The 20,598-nt window shown below is 39.0% G+C and overlaps 1 protein-coding gene across 2 annotated transcripts in view; it reads right to left on the bottom strand.

Moving 5' to 3' along the window:
• LOC113632839 (CD302 antigen) overlaps positions 1 to 20,598 on the bottom strand; it is a 131,212-nt gene that overhangs the window by 97,480 nt on the left and 13,134 nt on the right. For both annotated transcript variants that reach the window (XM_027130518.1, XM_027130498.1), the window contains exons 4-13: positions 18,803 to 18,967; positions 12,265 to 12,375; positions 11,008 to 11,148; positions 8,369 to 8,563; positions 7,273 to 7,430; positions 5,079 to 5,189; positions 4,437 to 4,525; positions 4,145 to 4,314; positions 1,592 to 1,791; positions 881 to 1,023 (exon numbers count right to left, since the gene is read on the bottom strand). In XM_027130518.1, coding sequence (XP_026986319.1) covers positions 881 to 1,023; positions 1,592 to 1,791; positions 4,145 to 4,314; positions 4,437 to 4,525; positions 5,079 to 5,189; positions 7,273 to 7,430; positions 8,369 to 8,563; positions 11,008 to 11,148; positions 12,265 to 12,375; positions 18,803 to 18,967 — 1,483 coding nt within the window. The remainder of the gene's footprint in view (positions 1 to 880; positions 1,024 to 1,591; positions 1,792 to 4,144; positions 4,315 to 4,436; positions 4,526 to 5,078; positions 5,190 to 7,272; positions 7,431 to 8,368; positions 8,564 to 11,007; positions 11,149 to 12,264; positions 12,376 to 18,802; positions 18,968 to 20,598) is intronic.

The raw sequence follows: 20,598 nt of genomic DNA, 5'->3' as shown, positions 1-20,598 counted from the left end.
AAATTCCCTCTATGGCAGCAACACCTTGCCCATATTTCTCCACATTATCTTTAAGGACACCAAGAAAACTGTTCAGGAATCCTCCTTCTACATAACATCAAAATCACAGTGGCTTATTGACTCCATCTTTGTTACATCTCTGATCACTTCCTTACTGTCCCATCTTACTGCCCTTCTTCAATGTAGTTTTCTACCAGCTGGGCTGTAATAGCCTTATAATTAATTGTTCTGCATCTACCTACCATGTCTGTCTGTCTGTCTGTCTGTTTCTCTCTCTCTCTCTCTCTCTCCACACACACACACACACACACACACACACACACTTTGTTTTTGTTTGTTTGTTTTTTGCCTATTGACTTACTAAACTCCTTCCCTGGCAAGAAAGGGTGTTTCAATTTTATACCCAAATTCCATTTTCTAGCTAAGTTCTTTGGCTCATTTCTCTTTCACCATATCTGTATATTCTAGTCCCAGTTCCTTTGCTTATATTCTGCTTTCCCTGGCTTTTTCTCCCATCTTAACTTTCAAATATTACCTTACTTCCTAAGAACCATCCTTCTTCATAACATTTTCCCCAATTATACCTACCAGAAACACTTCCTCCCTCCTCTAAATTCCCATGGCCTCTCCCTACTCGTGTTCTAGATTTTTCCACCATACTTTTCTTATCCCCACTGCTGCACACTATTACACTACACAAAGGGTGGGGACTCTGTCTCCTTCATCTCTGAATCCCTCATAGCGTCTTGCACATAAAAATGTTTGATGTTGAATGACTGTTAAAGTACTGAAAAACCCTTTTAGATAATAAAACATGTCAATTCTGAATACCTAGAGGACATCAAATTTAACAGAGAAGATCTCATTCTAAAAGTATTACCTGAACTGGTCTGTTAGAAAGTGAAGAAATTTCTTTATTTCATCCATATGACTGAAGCTAGGAAGGTGCCCTCCAAGTGCTTGGCAGAATCTCTCAGCTTCTTCCCAGTTCCTCTTTCTTACAATTCTTTCTATATGAAATAGCTTAACAAAATATAATGTTAATTTGTTTCCTGGTATAATCATAAAGTATTCATAAGTTCAAAGTCAATTACAGTCAAATGTGTGGGCCCCTGAAATGGACTCTTAGAAGCATAATAAAGTCATAGGTAAAGGCCCATATACTGTGACACAGACAGGTTCTGCTGAAAGTGTCCACTAGAGGCCAGACTGACACGGACCCTAAAGTAAAATTTTTGACTTGTAAGAAATGACAGAACTCTTCATTTGACAACAATAATTAAAGGGATATGAGAATCGTAAGCAAAGTATTAGCATGGCATGCAGCTCACTCAATTTCCCAAAACAAAAGAACCCTAGGAAAGAGCCAGTTCTGGCTCTGGCCCTGCTCTTTTGGGTAGCACATGAGTTTATATGGGAATGAGTCATCTGACACCAGAGGTTCAATGATACCCTGACAAGGACTCTGTGCTCCCAAACACTTCAGCAGGTGATGTATATGTCTGGGAAGGAGCACAGTTTGGACAAAAACATGGACTAGGATAGTAGACAGATAGCTTCATTGAGGGATTGAATGAGAGTATTACTTTACCTTATAACAAGAAAGACCTGAGGGGAAACTATGCCAGCCTTCAGGACAGGGGTCTTCAGGCTTGGGGGCTGCTTTTTCAGGCTCAGGGTGCTCACTTATTTTCTTGCAAATTGAAAGTGCTCTGAAGCTTCTGCAGTCTTTTACCTCCCACTTTCCAAGAGACTTTCCCGTAGCCATAGCCACACACCCTCCTGGAGAAGCTGGGGTTGAACAGAAAAGTTTAATTAAAAATAACATTAAAGGGACTTCCCTGGTGGTCCAGTGGTTAAGAATCCACCTTCCAATGCAGGGGACGTGGGTTCGATCCCTGGTCAGGGAACTAAGATCCCACATGCTGCGGGGCAACTAAGACCGTGCACCGCAACTACTGAGCGCATGAGCCACAACTAGGGAGAAGCCTGCATGCCACAACTAGAGAGAACCCAGTGCACCACAACAATGATCCCGCATGCCTCAATGAAGATCCCAGGTACTGCAACTAAGACCCGACGCAGCCAAAAAATAAAATGAATATTTTTTAAAAACATTAAAAAATTAAAGCCCAAACATTTTCTAGTGCCTACACACTTTATTTGATTCAAAGTGGGGAGAGAGAATAGGAAAGAAAATGGAGGAAATAAATGTGTTGTTCACAATAATAATGATGACAGTAATACAGAGAAGTGTTTACTACTTGCCAGGTACTATTCTAAGAGGATTAACTGAATTGATCCTCACATAGAGTGGATTCTATTGTCACACTGAGGTACAGTGAGGATTAGTGATTTGTCCAAGGTCACATGTGAGAAAGTTGCTGATCCAGAATTGGAATCTAGGTGGTGTGTGTGTAGAGCTGTACCCTAAACCACTATGATGCTCAGAACAGTCTAAATCGTTCATATTCACCTAACAGCTTTCAACAGTTTTTAAGCAACTTAGTAAACCTCAAAACAAGACTCTCAGATTCAGATCCAAAGGAAGAGCTGGTACAATAAAGGTAGAAGGAGGTGTGTGGTAATATACATTTGTTTACTATTAATTTTATGGCAGCCAGAATTTTATTTACTCACTACAACGTTAAAAGATAGTTTGTATTGTCAGATCCATTTCCAGATGAAGAATTAGTGACTTGCCCACAATCATAGTTAGTGAGTGGAGGAGTCAGAACTTGAACCCAGATTTGTCTGGCAAAATGCCATGCTCCCTTTCCCATTACATCACACTGCTGGAAATGCGCAGAGGACAAGAAGAACATACATTGCAAAGTAATAAGGACAACTTCCATTCCATCACACAGAGAAGCCATATGGTCTCATGTTTCATTATACAAGGACAGCAAGAGGAACAAGGAACTGGGAAAAATAATGCTGTGTTACCCTGGATGGGTGTGCTATTTTCTCTTATTCTACCCCCTATCCATGGCTTGCCCAATGCAAACCAAACTGGCTGAATCTGGGAGTAATAATGGTAAAGAGGACTTACAGGCAGTCTTTCTGGCTACAGACTGAGACAATAGCTATTACAGCTACTTCCTAAGCACCCCTGCCCCCAACCACTGAGGCTTATCCATGAAGAATGTGACACTGACTCTAAAATGTCTGAGTGTCTATAAAAGAAATCATGTATTTTGTATTTTAGAACATTCTAATTTAAGATGAAATTTAACCAGGATTAGCATCTGCATCCTCCATCTTCTACAAGTAAAAAGATGACCTTGTTATTATCAATACCACTCATATTTATACTGATGATCATGTATTACAAATTTTGTGGGCATTCTCTATTTCAAACAGTGTGTTTAACTACACATTCACATGTTCCAATTTCTATGTTATAAAAATGGTCTTCATGATTCCATTATACAAACATAAGAAAATATAAATAATTCAAAGGAAGAAAAGTCGAATGCTGTCTCATAAAAAGCGAAAGTCCTCTAAAAAGCATTGAATTAGAAATCAGATCTGGATTTTAGCAATTCAATAACCAGGTAACCTTCGTCAAGTAAGTCACCTTTCTAAGCCTCTGTTTTCTCAACTCTAAAATCAGAAGGGCCTTCTGAGGCCTTTTCTGGCTCAAATGTTCTGATTCTATGACTAATTATGGTCAAGGCTTTAGGCTAAAGAAGGATAAACTACCTTTCAGAAAAAATAATACCTATAATACATTGCCTCCTTAATTCTCACCCATTGAGAATAATAGAAATAAACACATTCAATTTTGCAGAAAGAAGTTAAGAAGCAGAGAGGTGAAAATGTAAAGTGCTCCACAATGAAGCTTCTAGGTTCTGTTTGAGACCACGTGGAAAAGATAACAAACTCACACTGATGCTTCTAGCTCTGTGCCATTAGATGGTAGTTTCTGAGAACTGAGTTTTCTAGCTTTTATTGGGTAATTGCCGAGGATTTCATAGGGAAGACATAGTCGCTGCTTCTATTTATGGTTCCGTAGACAGACTCTAGTCCTGAAAATCATCATCTCCTTCGTATTTCAAAGGTATGTGAAGAACAGATTTGGGAGGAATGCTGCCTTTCACAAGTCACTGTATTCTACTGCTTTCAAGGCTAAGGCACTCACCTGGCTCAAGAAAATTCCAGTTGGAAAAGGTTACAGCCCGCTTTATTCCACCAGCACTTCCCCAACTATACTCTCCACTTGCATCTGTATCTCTCAGGCCAGTCCAGAAGTATTTTTCTGGAGACTTAGTATACTTTTTAATCATATCATTCAGGTATTCTTGCTCAAATCTACAAAATGAGAGTCAAATTAGTAGGTGTTTTTTACAGTGACTGAAATACTATATAAATTGAAGACGCACTTTTTTTAGGAAGATTATTTAGCAAAGGAACCCAGAGTTAAAAGTTCACACCTGCTAGTTACAGTCAGATTGCAGTTGGTTCCAAAGGGGACCTCATCCTTGTAAATCTTGTAACAGGCTTCTCCATGTCTCTTCCAGCCCTAAATCAGAGGAAAAATATCACACTGTCTTCTGCACTTGATAACAAGCCAGTTTCTGTTACATAAGTAACATCTTACAACTAAGGGAAATTAAGGACATGGACAGGGAATTTAAACACATGATGAGAGTGGGATACAATTTCATAGAAAACCTCCATAAGCCTGTGAACCTGTGTCAGACAGAAGGAATGTCTTAACTTTCTTTACCCCTAATGCCTAGCTCATCATAAGAGTATAACAGTTGTTAGTTCAATTATTTTTGAATAAGAATAATACAAGTAAGAGAAGTAAAAAATTAGCGTTGAGGATATAATCATATACATTTTTATAGAAATTCATGAATAGATAATTAGTTTTCCTATAACTCTTCCTTCTTCTGTAAGAGTGCCGATATCTATGATTCACCATCTTCTGGCTTGCTCTAACGTATAAATGAACAGAACCTAGTAATTTCTTCTATTTTCCAAGTCTAAAGTATTTAAGTCTCAACTACCATATCTAACCAAGAAGGTATAATATTGCCTAGAAAAATTTCCACAGGGGTTTTACATACCTCATCTGGAGGACACATCTTATCAGATCTTGTATCATTCAATTTTTCTCCCTTTTTCTTACATACATATTTAAGTTTCTCTTCACATGATTGGACCTTCCACTGACCTAGCTTTTAAAAAACAGAAAATAATTTTTCCCACAAGAGAAATTATTTGCCACACATTTAGAATTGAACTCTTATCTTAAATCAAGATAGTTTCTTCCCACAACTATCAGGGAGGGAGAGGGGGAGGAGGGGAAGGAGGAAAGGGAGGGGGAGGAAAGGAATATAAATGAATGATTAAATCTGAGAACATACTCCTAGAAAATGCTACCCAACAAACCTGGAAGCCTGTTACTTCAGCATCACCTCAAGGTCACAGTGGGGATGAATTTCATTTTCTTATAAGAGTGACAATAAAACCACCAAAGGACACTATACAGAAGTTGAAGAGAGAAGAACCCAGCCCACAGAGTTGCCAGAGTTCTAGTCCTCTTCCATATGACACAGCCAGTTTGTCCACAGGTTAAAAAACATTGGGGCAACGATAGCCAGGACATGGAAGCAACCTAAGTGTCCATCGACAGATGAATGGATAAAGAAGATGTGGGACATATATACAATGGAATATTACTCAGCCATAAAAAGAAACGAAATTGAGTTATTTGTAGTGAGGTGGATGGACCTAGAGACTGTCATACAGAGTGAAGTAAGTCAGAAAGAGAAAAACAAATACCGTATGCTAACACATATATATGGAATCTAAAGGAAAAAAATGGTTCTGAAGAACCTAGGGGCAGGACAGGAATAAAGATGCAGATGTAGAGAATGGACTTGAGGACAAAGGGAGAGGGAAGAGTAAGCTGGGATGAAGTGAGAGAGTGGCATGGACATATATACACTACCAAATGTAAAATAGCTAGCTAGTGGGAAGCAGCCACATAGCACAGGGAGATCAGCTCAGTGCTTTGTGACCACCTAAGGGGTGAGATAGGGAGGGTGGGAGGGAGACTCAAGAGGGAGGAGATATGGGGATATATGTGTATGTATAGCTGATTCACTTTGTTATAAAGCAGAAACTAACACACCATTGTAAAGCAATTATACTCCAATAAAGATGTTAAACAAACAAACAAACAAAAGAAAATTTGGGGCAGGTCACCTAATCTCCCTGTCTGAGTTTCCTCATATTTAAGATGATGATGGTGATTAGAATAGCTACTCCCTAAGAATTTAGAATCAAAAGTTTCTGCCAACTCTACTTCAGTCTAGATGTCAAAGTTCCAGCTTTCAAATGTGCTCCTTAACATTGATTTTGCTTAAGTCACTCTGCTTTCTTTGAATTAAATTTTAGTAAGTCAATTGTGATGCGGGTCAGTTTTGAATGTTGGAAGCTGTCTAGATCAGCCATCAGTTCACTCTGGCCTATGGGACCTCATTTCTATCTTTGATACTCTTTTAAAGATATCCTGTGTACCCTTTTAAATGGAGCATTAAATGGGACACCCTTCTAAATTCAGCTTTACACCTTTCTAAAAACATCTTTACTATTGAAACACTTCTAAATAGCCCTACCATTTATGGCTTCCACTTAAGTCTCTCTAGAAGTCTGAGTGACACGACTGGCCTCCCAAACAATTAGGAGTCCACAGGAAAGTGCTACAAACAAAAATATAGAGATACGTATGTCCTTTCGGCTCAATAGTTTATTTTGGACTCTTCTGAAAGTCCAAAGCATGCTCAGTAAACATTTATGCATTCTATAGGAGTAAGATAGTCTCTGAACAAAGTCAGACCTAATTTTTTAACAATAGTTTTTCAGTTCTTAAAGTTGGCTTACTTTGATCTGAACATGAGAAGATGGGATTTTCCAGGTCACATTGTGGCTACCTGCTAAATATCACACTGGTGGTACTGAGAGAAAGCAGCTTCTCAGAAGCAATCTGGCACAAGGATCTGAGCTCTAAAGGGATTCTCTTGATCTGTTTCACACCAGAGAAGATACTCTCAGACAGGAACTGGATTGCTTCTTTAGTAATTGCTTTATTTACCTTTTCTCAGCAGCTACTGGAAAGACAGTCTACAGTGTTATTACCTTTTATTTTCTTTCCCAGCTTAAACACAAATATCCCAACCAAAGTCATCTTATTATTATTATTAGATTTTCAGGTATAACAATAAGGATAGAAATAAACTTGAGGAGGTTTCCTACCTTCCCTAAATAGGAAACACAGTTGGGAGTCTTATTGTAGGGAACATGTGGCTCATTCTCATCCCAATAAGTCAGAGTAACTTCAGTACCATCTGACCACTGAAATAGAGTTGGTGTATTTATGTTCCTAAGGCCTGTCCATACTTCTTCTTTGGCATCTAAAAGAAAAATGTTTTATTTGTTTGGTTACTCAATTACATTCTTCAATATGTACACTGCTACTGAGTTTTACATTCTGATATGGGGTGTTAGGAGCCTTGACGGTATTTTTTTTCTTTTAAAATTTTAATTCAGTAAATGGTACTCTTAATTAACCTGTAAAAGTATTGACAAGTTAGGCAGGCCCGATGATGAGGGCTTTTCAGGTCACTTATACAGGTAGGGCACACAGGTGGAACAGCTGTACTATGACCTGTAGGCTGGATGTTCCTGATACCTGGTTTAGATAAACCTTGCTTTATGAGAAATAATGAAACTCTACAAATACAGTCATAGATATTCCAATTAGAATAAGGATATTGTCCATCACGGCCATGGAATGACTATACTGCCTTCCCAGGTAAAACAGCTGGCACCACGCTGGCACAGAATAGGTATCTAGTACTTGCTATTACTATGGGTGAATCCTAGGAGGAGGTCTTAATACTGGCTCTCTAGTGTTTCGTTCTTCATTTTTCAGCTTTCAAATAATTATAAAAGTGAAACAATCATCACTTAAGTGTTGGGAGTAATTTAAACAGCATTTAGCTTATGAGAAGAGGGAAATTATTCAATTGATGGTTGTACTGTCAGGTTGGTAGCTGCTAGCTACATGCGGCTATCCAAAACTGTAAATCAATTAAAATGAAATGAAAGTAAAAATTCAGTTCTCCAGTCGCCCTAGCTACATTTCAAGGGCTCAAAAGCCACAAGTGGCTGGTGGCTACTGAATTGGACAGCACAGATTACAGAATGGTTCCATCACTGCAGAAAATTCTATTAGACCATGCTGATGTACAGGATCAAACTAAAAGCTTTTCATTCTTGCTAAGAATCTGAAAACGGGGATACTTTAAAATGTTTTAAACCTCTCAAAGAGGATATCTTAAAAACTTACCCCCATTATGGAGTTTTGTGACAATCAGCTCCACATCTGCTAAAGAATGAATGCTGATGAGGTCACTGCTGAAGGTTTTGCATTTCATATGTGCCTTATCCCAGGAATCGCTTTCATTTACCAGCAGATAGCAAAATCCATTATTTGGCAGCCAGTCTGCTGCCTCACAGCGGGTATCTGAGTATGTCCAAACATCTGGAGGAAAAGAAGCTATTTATATTCCAGTAAAGACACATCTATTTTGAATCAATATTTGAATTCCTGAATATTGAATTGCAAATTCTTCTTTCTTGAATCATAAGACTTCTGGAAAACTGGAGAATGCGATGTCAGATGGTACAGTGACATGCATTTTTGTGGTGCCTAAGGTATTCATAACATCATAAGAGTGACTGCAGGGATTCAGATAATAATGTGACTTTAAAGGGATACAAATGTGCTACATGGCTGGCCACAGACTATTTAAAGAGGGATTGCCCTTAGTCCTAGTAGACAGAAGAAAAGTGTGGGGTAAGCCAGTTGTTGACAAATCTCTTCCTGGGTATGGGATTTGTGAGGTTCCCCTCCAGTCTCTGACTTTGAGAGATTATGAAGTTGAGCTTCCTTTTCATGTATGGTCAGCCTAGCAAAGGAATGTGCATTAATGCTCACTGTTGAACAGAGAACAGGCAGAGATTTAAGGAACATAATAAAACATTTATTCACTTCACACCCAAGAAATGGCATCACTGGAGGAAAAGGGCATCTCTGGACCTCTTCTTTCCTCCCCTCTGCTAGTCCTACAGTCCATGGAATGAGGGACTCTTTGTTTTGACTATAATAAAACTCACTCAAGTGATGGTCAAGAAAGATTAGAGAAAAAGAGCAAGGTATAAACCATACAAAATACTTCTACCTACCCCTCTTAAAAGAACTAGAAAACAGTTTGGCTTTTCAGGCTTCACGGATTCGGACCACTTGGAATGTTTGTTATAAGACAACATAGCATCTTAAAAATGTGGACAGTTTGATTTTTACTAAACGATAAAATTCAGGTTCAGCTTCTCACACTTGTAAAATAACTCAATTAGCTTTAAGGTCCTGAAATAGCACTTATTATTATGATATTTTACAATTATAATAAAAGAACAGAGGGAAAAACACCCATAATTGAACTTGAAATAATTATTTTCATATTCAAGTCTTTGTCTCTATGAATACATATTTTTACAAGATTAAAATGATAGGTAGGCATATGATTTTGTTCTGTTTTTTTTTTTTTTTTTTTGCCATACGCGGGACTCTCACTGTTGTGGCCTCTCCTGTTGCGGAGCGCAGGCTCAGCGGCCATGGCTCACGGGCCCAGCCGCTCCGCGGCATGTGGGATCTTCCCGGACCGGGCACGAACCCGTGTCCCCTGCATCGGCAGGCGGACTCTCAACCACTGCGCCACCAGGGAAGCCCCTTGTTCCGCTTTTTGTATTTTCCTGCTGGCACAGTTATTTTAATAAATGCATACTGTTCAATCATGTGGAAGCATCTTGATTTACTTAACAATTGATACTACAGGATATTTATTTGATCTATCATTAGTCATCCTGGTTTATTTTCATTTGTGCTGTTTTTTCTGCTATGCCTTTTATCGTATGGACTAAATTTGGTTTGAATCAACTTGGAAGATAAATGTTCATTTTCCCCTATTATTTTTTAAACTTAAAATATAGCTTTATGCTCCTATTTGGATGATAAGAAATTTTATACTTTATTCTCTTCCCCCAACATTCCTTAAAGCAAGACATTTTAAAACCTCCTCTTCTCCTCCCAGTTTTAAGTATTAGTTTTTCTTATTCAGTGAGGATTTAATCAAATACCAGGTATACGGTGGGCGCTGTGAAAGACAGTAGGGTATTTCTCTTCTCCATTCTTTCAAAGACTTTTCTTTCAAACTTTTAAACTTTTCTGCAGCTCAGAAGTTGCAGCTGTCCTGTGTCTCTCTTATCCCCGAACTCCCTGGGAAAAAACCCCTCTGTGCACATATTTTGTCCATCTGCACCCCTCCTTTCTACCTGACTTAGCAACACAAAGAACTAGTCTGGCAAAGAAGGAGAGAGAGGTGGGCAAAGAAGGGGTGGGCATTGTGGGGAAGGGGGTGGGAACATTCCCGTGTCCATCATTTTTTACTTCCCACGGAGGTAGGTAATATGTAAGAGCTGGCCTTAAAGCCGTGGCCCTCAAACTTGAGTGTGTATCAGAATCACCTGGAAGGCTTTTTAAACCCCAGATTGCTGGTTCCCACCCTCAGAGTTCCTGATTCAGTAAATCTGGGGTAGGTCCTGAAAATTTGCATTTCTTACAGGTACAGGTGAAGCTGATGCTCTTGGTCTGGGGAAACCACTCTGCTCTAGAGAAAGAAGAGCCACCTGTGAACAGAAATATATTTCCTATCTAGAATATCTCTGCCTTCTCATGGGCATATACCAAACCAAAGCTTTACTCATGTGGAGTTGATAATATCTAACCACAGGTTCAAAACCAAATACTCCCCTGCACTGGCAGTATCAGGTGAAGGAAAGGGGAAAACAGGTATCTGAAATGGATTCACTTAACTTCACAAAACTGTAATTGTGGCACCTCTTTGTTGGAGGAAGTGAGAAAGGTACCTGTCAACTCCACTGTGTTATTTAACAGTTTCTTGCAGACGTAGGGCAGTTGAGCCTCACAGGAAAAACTCTGCCACAGACCCGAGTCGGCATCCATTCTCGCACAGCTTGATCTGTCAATTATAGGTGCACTCGGCACATCTTGAACAGCAGGATTTTCAAAGAGTTAAAAGAAGAAGGTTGGGGGCAAGGGTGGTGGTTAGAAAAAAATAACTTGTATTCCTAATTTTCTGCTTTTAGGGGGACTCATAAAATAGTTAAAACTTTCAACTAAATTGAAATGTTTAAGCTGCAATGGACAATCATGTGCTTACCTATGTCTTCTTAAATACAGGATGTGGCGGGGGCGGGGGGGGGGGGGCAGGAATACTCTGATCTGTTGTAGTTAATTTAAAAAACAAAACCAAAAACCAAACCTCTGCCCCAAACCAACTTGCATGTCATATCTTGTGGTCAGTAGTTACCCTACACAATAAAAATACCGATTTATGATTCTGCCATGCCTTTAAGGCTTTAAGATTAAATTCTCTTTAAAGATTTTATTTACTGAGATAATAGAAAATTTATTTACTACTTATAAAATTCCATTAACTAAAATGCCCCATGTATTGGTATCTTATTGTGCTTAACTTGTTTTTCTTATATGTATGCAGAATATTTTGGTACTGAAGTTAGTGTTAACTTTTACATTCTACATTTGTCAGAAGCCTATGGTTTTATTTTTTAAAAAGGTATCTAAACCTTCTTTCCAGGGGGAAAAAAGGCATTTTGGCTAGTTAGTGAGTTAGGGTTTGTTTATTTAGTATAAAATTTTCTTTAAGGTCTTTGTGTATTAAAATATAACCATTATGTTGTCAGTACTTGGGTGCTGCAGTGGAAGACACCAAGAGTTTGAGGAACTATTTCCATATCAGAGTTAAGCTGCAGATGAAACACAACATGGGTCAGTCATGGACACGTCAAGTCCTCTCAGGGACACAGAATGGTTCCTGGGCCACGTAGCGGGGCTCATTCTGCTCCTATCTAAAAATGCAGGGTCACTCTAAAGATTAGGGACAAATGCTCAGTTGCCCATGCTGGGGGTCAACTTGCCTATAATGGAATCACAAGCGTGTAGGAAAAAATATTCTTCTGAGAGGTAACCATAATAAGAGTTGTCAAGGTTTGAAATTTGTACAAGCTCTCAGGGGATGGGAAGCTCTTATTTTTTTTGAAGCCTGTGCTCTGTGCATAGTAAGCGGAAGAGGGAGCAATTACCTGGGTCCCAGTTGAGAAAGTTTAATGGCTTGTGGTCTGACCATTCCCAGCCTCTAGCAGAGTACAGCTGATTTAAACCAATCCAGAAAATTCTTGGAATGCCTTCTTTTTCTGTAAGAATTACACATTTTTAAAAAGTGACAAAATTACCTGTTATTATCTAAGTCAGACTTAAGTTTATACTAATAGCAAAAATATCTGAAGGCCTTGATTATGAGGCAGGAACCCTGTAGGAGGCTGTCTATCCAACAAAGGCAGATGATGTGAGAGGCAACAAAACTGCAGTCTATTGAGAAACCCAAAGGCTGCTAAGTTAATTCACTGCTGCTTTCCCATTAGCTTGTCCAATTCCCTTTCTTCTAGTAAGAACAGAATTTTCTCAGAGTAGATGTTTCACTATCTACTTTTAACCCTCTTGTACTGATATAGAAAAAGTAGTTTCCATTACATATCTAAGTTTTGAAGGTCTGATTATATTCCAGACTGACAGTTTACATTCGTTAAGCACATATCATTTGCCAGGTACTAAGGACATAAAAACCAAAAGGATAAAGTCCTGCCCTCATGACGAGTTCAATCTAGTAGGACACAGATATGGATCCCCAAATGGTGAAGTGTAACCAGTACTGTTTCAGAAATATGTACTGAGCTAGGCAAGGGATATACAACTCTAGAGTCCAGAGGAGACATTAAGGCTGGAGATACAGAATGGGACACACACACACACACACACACACACACACAGACAAACACACGCAAACACTCGTGTTACAGTTGAGATACATCATTCAAAGTTATTATTTGACAACTAGATGACATTAGCATAAAAGAAAAAGAGAAGCAGAAATACTTTAAATAGAGAAGCTAAGTGCTGATATGCCACTCAATGTGTACATGCTCACAAGCAATGGATGCAATCATGCTTGTTGTATGGGGCCATGTGTATTAAAAAAAGAATGTGCGAACAATTGTAAGGATTTTCACACCACTGTCAAGGAAGTCAACACCATTATTCAAGAACCTGGTAAGACTTTATCGACATCACAAAGAATTTGAAGATATTAAAGGCCAGGTAGAAGAGATAAAGCAACTAATGAAATGGTCTACAGAAGACAAGGATGATGTTGACAAACAGGAAGAGCTAACAGGTTGGAATCTCTATAAATTTGTTGAAATATTCCCAGCAATAAAACACATGATAACAGTTTCTCAATTCCTCCCAGAGAATTCTGTATGATATATTATAGTATTATATATATATAATTCATGTATCTCTCTATATAAATGTAAAATACAATTCTATATTACATAATATATATATATTATATAAGTATAAATAATTCTTAAAGTATGGATTTTGTTCCATCATACATATCAGATATATCTGTGTGATTTGCATGCAGAGAACCATATCCATACTTTAAGGGCTCTTTGAGGGTAATTTTGACTATATGTAATTTTTGCCTTACTTTCACACTTTAGAACCCAAATGCCTAAAACAAGTAACTTCACCAGAACTGACACCTGGGAGTGGAGGAGAATCCCTGGGTAAAGCAGAAATAGCACCAGCAAAGACAAAAGCGGCCAAGAGCAGTAACCTGGACACCAACATCCAAGGGATGGGCAGGAGTCTGGGAAGAGGGTGGTAGGACAGAGGCCCAATTATCACTCCAGTGAGGAATAAATGTGAGGTTAAAAGTGAATTGTAGGGGCTTCCCTGGTGGCGCAGTGGTTGAGAGTCCGCCTGCCGATGCAGGGGACACGGGTTCATGCCCCGGTCCGGGAGAATCCCACACGCCGCAGAGCGGCTGGGCCCGTGAGCCATGGCCGCTGAGCCTGCGCGTCCGGAGCCTGTGCTCCGCAGCGGGAGAGGCCAAAACAGTGAGAGGCCCGTGTACCGCAAAAAAAAAAAAAAAAAAAAAAAAAAAAGTGAATTTTAAGGATACACTGTGCTTTCCAGGAGCTTCACTGTGAAAGATAGAGGCAGGGCTTCAGGGTCCAGGGAAAAAATTTTTAATGGTAGAAGTTTAAACAAGTTTATAGCCTACTGGAGAAGAGTTAATAGAGTGTCGATAAAAGTATAAGAGATAGAAGAAACAGTTGACGTGGATACAATGAGCTTGGAGGAAGTAGTTAACCTTGAACGAGCTGGAGTAATAACAGTATAGATAAATTTGTAAGTGTGAGGGTGACAAACTAAGGGTTCACCTCACTTTTCTCAAGGAGATAGATGATAAGGATACTCTCTACTAAGGAAGGAGAAGGTGGATGTTTGGGTACATGGCTTGAGGAGAATGTTGAAGGGAACTCTGGATTTATCCTTTTCTTTCACCTTGTTAGCATAAGCAAAGGCTGCCAGCACTGGCATAGCAAGACCTTGAGGAATTACTCTAATCTAAATCTTTCTTCATTAGTAAATGTGATTGATTTTCCAGCATTCCTAAAGAAGTCCTGGGAACTATGACATATTGATGGTACTCCAGACTCAACCATACCCTGACATTCAGAATTCCTTTCATTCATCTCTAACCAGGGATACTATAGAGGACCAATCCAACCAGGGATACTATAGAGGACCAATCCTTTCCATCTATTCCAAGTTCAATGTCCTCTTTTCCATGAAGACTTTCCAGATATCCCCCAGCAGGAAGTCTGAATAATCCTACTGCTTCCTATGGATAATCCTATTGTTCACCTGCATATGACAAGTACACATTTACAATGGAACGAAATGATGTTTGGAGGGTGTCAGGCTCTTGTTTACTTCATCACAATGTTCTATTTGTGATCTGTATTGATGATGACTTATTCTTCACTAGAATCATAAGATTTTAAAATTGTGACTGTGTTGGTAAATTCAAATGCTCTTTATGTGTCTCGTGCCAGGTGGGTGTGATAAATTTTAAAGGCCCTGGTTGGGCAGATGCAAAGGGCAGGGATTTCTTATATGGCCTGGACAATTTGGAGCTTGATTTTTTCCTTCCTAGAGTCCAGGCAAGGAAAGCTATGATGCATTTCCTCCAAATGCATCATTAGATTGTTTGGCAGGGCGTTGACCAATTTGAGACTCTATCAATGCCCATCTTTGCCATCAAGAATCAGATGATTGCTAGCGTAAGTTCCTATATCTAATCAAATGGGCAAGTCCCATGAGCTAGATGTTCTTGACTGTCCCCAACACCCCTATTCCGACATGACCCTATATTTCTATTCCTCTTCCCACAATGAGAAACTGCAGGGCCTGATAATGGTCATGCATCTGGGATGAACACCAGAAAGGCCACAGCAAGCAGAGGTCCTGACCTAGGAGTGTTCTAGCCTTGGGTCACTATCAAGGTAGTTCAAAGTGAGCAGCCCCTGAGGCCAGAGATAAATTAGAAAGAACTGAAATGTGTTGTTCCTTCTCTGGGGACTCTCAGTCCTCCTTTGAGCTCTGGGGTTGAATCTGTGGTTACAGGTCCCTGGGAAGGCCAGAGCCATAGGAAATTAGACTCTCAAACAGAATCCAGCGAGGCTGAGGAAACCAAATCCCCCACCGTAGGTCCCTGTATTAGTAAAACAAAATCGAAACAAGCTAATTAGGTGCAGGGCAGGCACAAAAGAGAAAGAAAGTTCTTTTAGACTGCATGGGATTTATCTTCAAGAGAGCTGATTCTGCTTTATTTCTGTCAGCAAATTCCCTAGTCCCACCTAACTAGTAGCTGCGAAACCCTGAAGTCCTTTAGGAATAACATTCTCCACTATCCTCTGCGTATGTACAACTCTTATTTCCCTGAGTAGATCAAGCACTTTGATCACAAAATCTCTGATTCACTTTTGTGGGCCCCACTGTTCCTAGCCCACTGTTTAACATGGTAGTTTTCAGGGAAGGAACACAATATTAACAGGGACTTCAAGAAATGTTCCAGATGTTAAAGTACAGCTTTCTTAGGTCTTAGGAAACCGGCAGTCATAATTAGGCATACTGATATCCCTAAAGAACACTCACAGTGAAACAGAAGCTTGGATCACTAGAAAGGGCTGTACCTCTAAAATTAGTGATATGCAAAAAATGTGGGGAGTGTCTGGCCAGGGATAGGGGAAAACTGGGTCCTTCAACACATTTTCTCACTTTTATGTGTTATTAAAGAAAACTGATGCATAAAGGAACCCTGCAACATTTATTCCTCCAAAGGCATCATTAGATTGTTTGGTATGGTGTTGATAGTCACACTTTGACACCTTTTTCCTTCATTGAAGCTATCAGTTTCCAAATGTCAGTATTTTGGGAGACTTAAATGTATTGGTCCTGTCTACTCTCAAAAATATTTTTTGTAAGGTTTCAGCGGGGTCTGGAATAGAATTCCATTGCCAAACACTAGCCCATTATGCTTCTTTGACAGATTTCTATTCAAGACGTCTGATTATTTAAGTCCCGAACAACGCAGGAAAAGGTTAAAACTATAAGAAAGAGGTCTGAATAAAGCTTAAGCCAAAAAGCATGACAAAAGACCAGCAGACTTTTTTTTGAGGTTACGCAGGTTTATAACATTACAGAAGTTTCATGTGCGCAACATTATATCTCAACTTGTGTACACACTACAGCGTGCTCACCACCAAATTTTAGTTTCCATCCTTCACTACACAGTTGACCCCTTTTACCCATTTCACCCACTTCTCTCCCTGCTTCCCCTCTGATAACCATTGCTCTGTTCTCAGTATCTATGTGTTTGTTTTTGTTTGGTTTGGGTTGTTCGTTTATTTATTTAAATATTTCACATGAGTGGAACCGTACAGTATTTGTCTTTATCCGTCTGACTAATTTCACTTAACACAATACTCTCAAGTTCTCCCCATGAGGTTTTTCACAGGAATAGAACAAAATTTTATATAAACAAGATTTACCTGGAGGCACAAAAGACCCCAAATAACCAAAGCAATCCTGAGAAAGAAGAACAAAGCTGGAGGTAGCCACTCTCTGATTTCAAATTTTACCACAAAGCTATAGTAATTAAAACAGTAGAGTATTGGCAGGAAAAACAGACATATAGATCAAAAGAACAGAATTGAGAGCCCAGAAATAAAGCCATGAATATATGGACAACTGATTTATAACAAAGGGGCAAAGAACATACAACAGAGGAAGGATAGTCTCTTCAATAAATGGTATTGGGAAAACTGGACAGCCATGTACAAAAGAAAGAAACTAGACCACTATCTTGTACCACACAAAAAAATCAACTCAAAATGGATTGAAGACTTGAATGTAAGACCTAAAACCATAAAACTCCTAAAAGAAAACATAGGCAGTGTGTTCTCTGACACCAGTGTTAGCAATGTTTCTGGATATGTTTCCTTAGGCAAGAGAAACAAAAGCAAAAGTAAATAAACTGGCCTATATAAAACTGAAAGCTTCTGCACAGCAAAGGAAACTATCAACAAAACAAAAAGACAATCTACCAAATGGGAGAAAATATTTGCATGTCATTTATCCTATAACGGTTAATATTAAAAATATACAAAGAACTCATACATTTCAACAGCAAAAAACAAACAACCCAATTGAAAAATGGGCAGACAATCTGAATTGACATTTTTCCAAAGACAACATACAGATGGCCAACATACATATGAAAAGATGTTCGACATGGCTAGTTATTAGGGAAACTCAAATCAAAACCACAATGAGACATCACCTCATGCCTGTTCGAATGGCTGTTGTCAAAAGGGCAAGAAATAAAAAATGCTGGAGAGGATGTGGAGAAATGGGAACCCTCTTACACTGTTGGTGGGAATGTGAAAGTCCAGTAGACTTTTAATGATGAAAACAAAGAAAAAAAAGATATGTAAGAGGAGTAAGTACTATAGTAAAAAAGCAAGGGCTCTGGAGTTATACATGTTGATATTCAAATCCCAATTCTGGTACTTCATAGCTCTGAGATGTTGGGTATATTATTTCTAAACATCAATTCCTAATCTGTAAGTGGGGATAAAAATACTTGTCTTATGGTGTTGTAATGATGATTAAATTATAGTTGACCCCTGAACAATATGGGTTTGAACTATGCAGGTCCACTTATATGCAGATTTTTTCACTAAATACATACTACAGAACTATACAATCTATGATTGGTTGAATCTACGGATGTGGAACTGAACTCATTTATTCAAGTGTGAAGATTTTTTACTGAGGTGATCTACTCTGACTCAGCCACCTTCTCCACCTTCTTCAAGTTCTCTACCGTTCAATGTTCAAAGAGTTTAATGCTTACCTTTCTTCAAATCCTTTCACCTAGGCTTCAGGTAGCAGTTTAATCTTGCTACCTCACCTCGTTTTCTGAATATTAACCTCTCTTGGTCTCTATCATGAGATGCATTTTCAATAGACAGAATAGGATTATATTCAGTATTTTTTACTTGTGGGCTTTGGTGTTGAAGTTTAAATCCCAAGAAAAGATAAATATATGCAGAAAACAACATACCTAGATACGAAAACAGAAGGCAGACAGCACCTTTACAATCGCAGCAATTTGCTCTACCACACGCAACTTAAACCTACCTGTAAGATAAGTTAACTCAGCAGCACTGTTGATGCTCAGTAAGTCAGCTCCTTGATTCTGACATGAAACATAAGCTTCTTTCCAAGAAAGAGTTGCCTGAGTGTTAAACTGGTAGCAACTTCCCATCTCCTCTTTCTTTTCCCAATTATCTTCACAGCCATTTTCTTTGATAAAAAGATACGTTAGTGATCATAAAGTAAGGGCACAATGTTGTCTATTACTTAGAATGCTTACAAATACTGCCATTCAATTTGCATACTCTTAGGATATGCTAAAATGGAGGCTGTTATTGTTCTACTGGACAACGTTTTGATTCTTTGGTTACACAAAAAAACTGAAGTCATAGGACAGGAAATGACTTAGGCTGGATAAAGCTTCCACTCTCCTATCTTCTACCCTCCCTTCACCCCCATCAATTACAATGCCATGTTTTAGCCCATGCCTACCCTCTGCCTCAAAGTAGGAGTCTTCAACTGTGCTCAACCCCTGAGCTCACTTAAAGATGGTGGCAGACTGCAGAGGGGTTTGCTCATGGCCTGCAGTGAAACCACTGGATATGCATGTGTGTGTGTTTAGACATGCTGCTTAAGTGCCCAAGATTTAAAGCCTAGTGATAGCTTATTTGGGAAACTCAGTCCATTTTCTCCTTAATATTTTAATAGATGATTTAATATATGACAAATATTATATAACTAACATTATACATGCATTGTATATCTATATGTACATATATACGTGCATATATGTGTTTATAAACATACAGATACGCATGTGAACATCATTTTCTTTCACAAATATCTAAAAAGCATGTATAATTTCAGATGAAGAACCTTCAAGCTCTTTCTGGGACAAGATTTGTAGGTCTTGATACAACTAGTTCAAAAATATACTCACAGCCTCCTATGTGCTCCCAACAAGAAGAAAAAACCAACATAACTTATGTCAAGCGTATCCCAGGTTTCACTTGGGGTTTTTCCAAAGGGTCTCCCATAACCAGTCAAACTTATGGACTCTCAAGCTGGAAGGCCCCTTAGAGATCATTTTGTGTCATGTCTTCATTTCACAGATAGGAACAAAGATATAGGGGTGTTTGTGGCAAAGCTATAACCAGAGTACTGTTGTCTAAGTCTGGTGGTGTTGATCTTCTGAATGGCATACACTGCTTCTTCAGCCACTTCTGAATGTCCTAAATAACAACAGACGTTGTTCTGATATTTGGTAAAAACAAAATAGGTGGATTTGCAAGTGCATTGCCTAAAGGTTCTTTGTTACCACTAAGGCCAACACTTGTAAATCTGGAAACTTTCAGCAGAAGGGCAGTGTGTTTGCTATAAAATACAGTCTCCATGGTTTGGCAGTTCTCAGGTTTGAGAAACTCACAATCTTGCTTCTTCTGTAGAAAGGGAGTCACATGAATGCACTGACAATCCCCCCTTCCATCCAAAGTAGGCTAAAGGCACCAAGACACATGTCAGTCAAGGCAGCAAGGTAGAATGGGATAAATACACAGGGGAATAAGGGTCAGGAATCCTGGGATCTCCACCCGGCTCCACACAAATATGGTCTGACCCAGACAGGCTATTTCATCAACCAAGGCCCCAGAAATCTGTATTTTAACAAACTCTCCAAGTGATTCTGTTGCAACCTGAAGTTTGAGAACCATTGGCTCAATATAATTTCTTCAAGTTGCTTAGGACTCTGCATTTTGAAGCTCAGCTTCCCTTAAGGAGAACTGAGCTCTGGTGGTGGTATTACTAATACCACCAGATTGACTACTGAATAAGGCATGATAGTA

This window comes from Aethalodelphis obliquidens, unplaced genomic scaffold, assembly GCF_003676395.1.
Source record: "Aethalodelphis obliquidens isolate GAN/ISIS:26980383/991018 unplaced genomic scaffold, ASM367639v1 scaffold2, whole genome shotgun sequence".
Classification (NCBI taxonomy): Eukaryota; Metazoa; Chordata; class Mammalia; order Artiodactyla; family Delphinidae; genus Aethalodelphis; species Aethalodelphis obliquidens.
The sequence above is the reverse complement of the archived record's forward strand: the minus strand, read 5'-3'. Positions and strand labels throughout refer to the sequence as shown.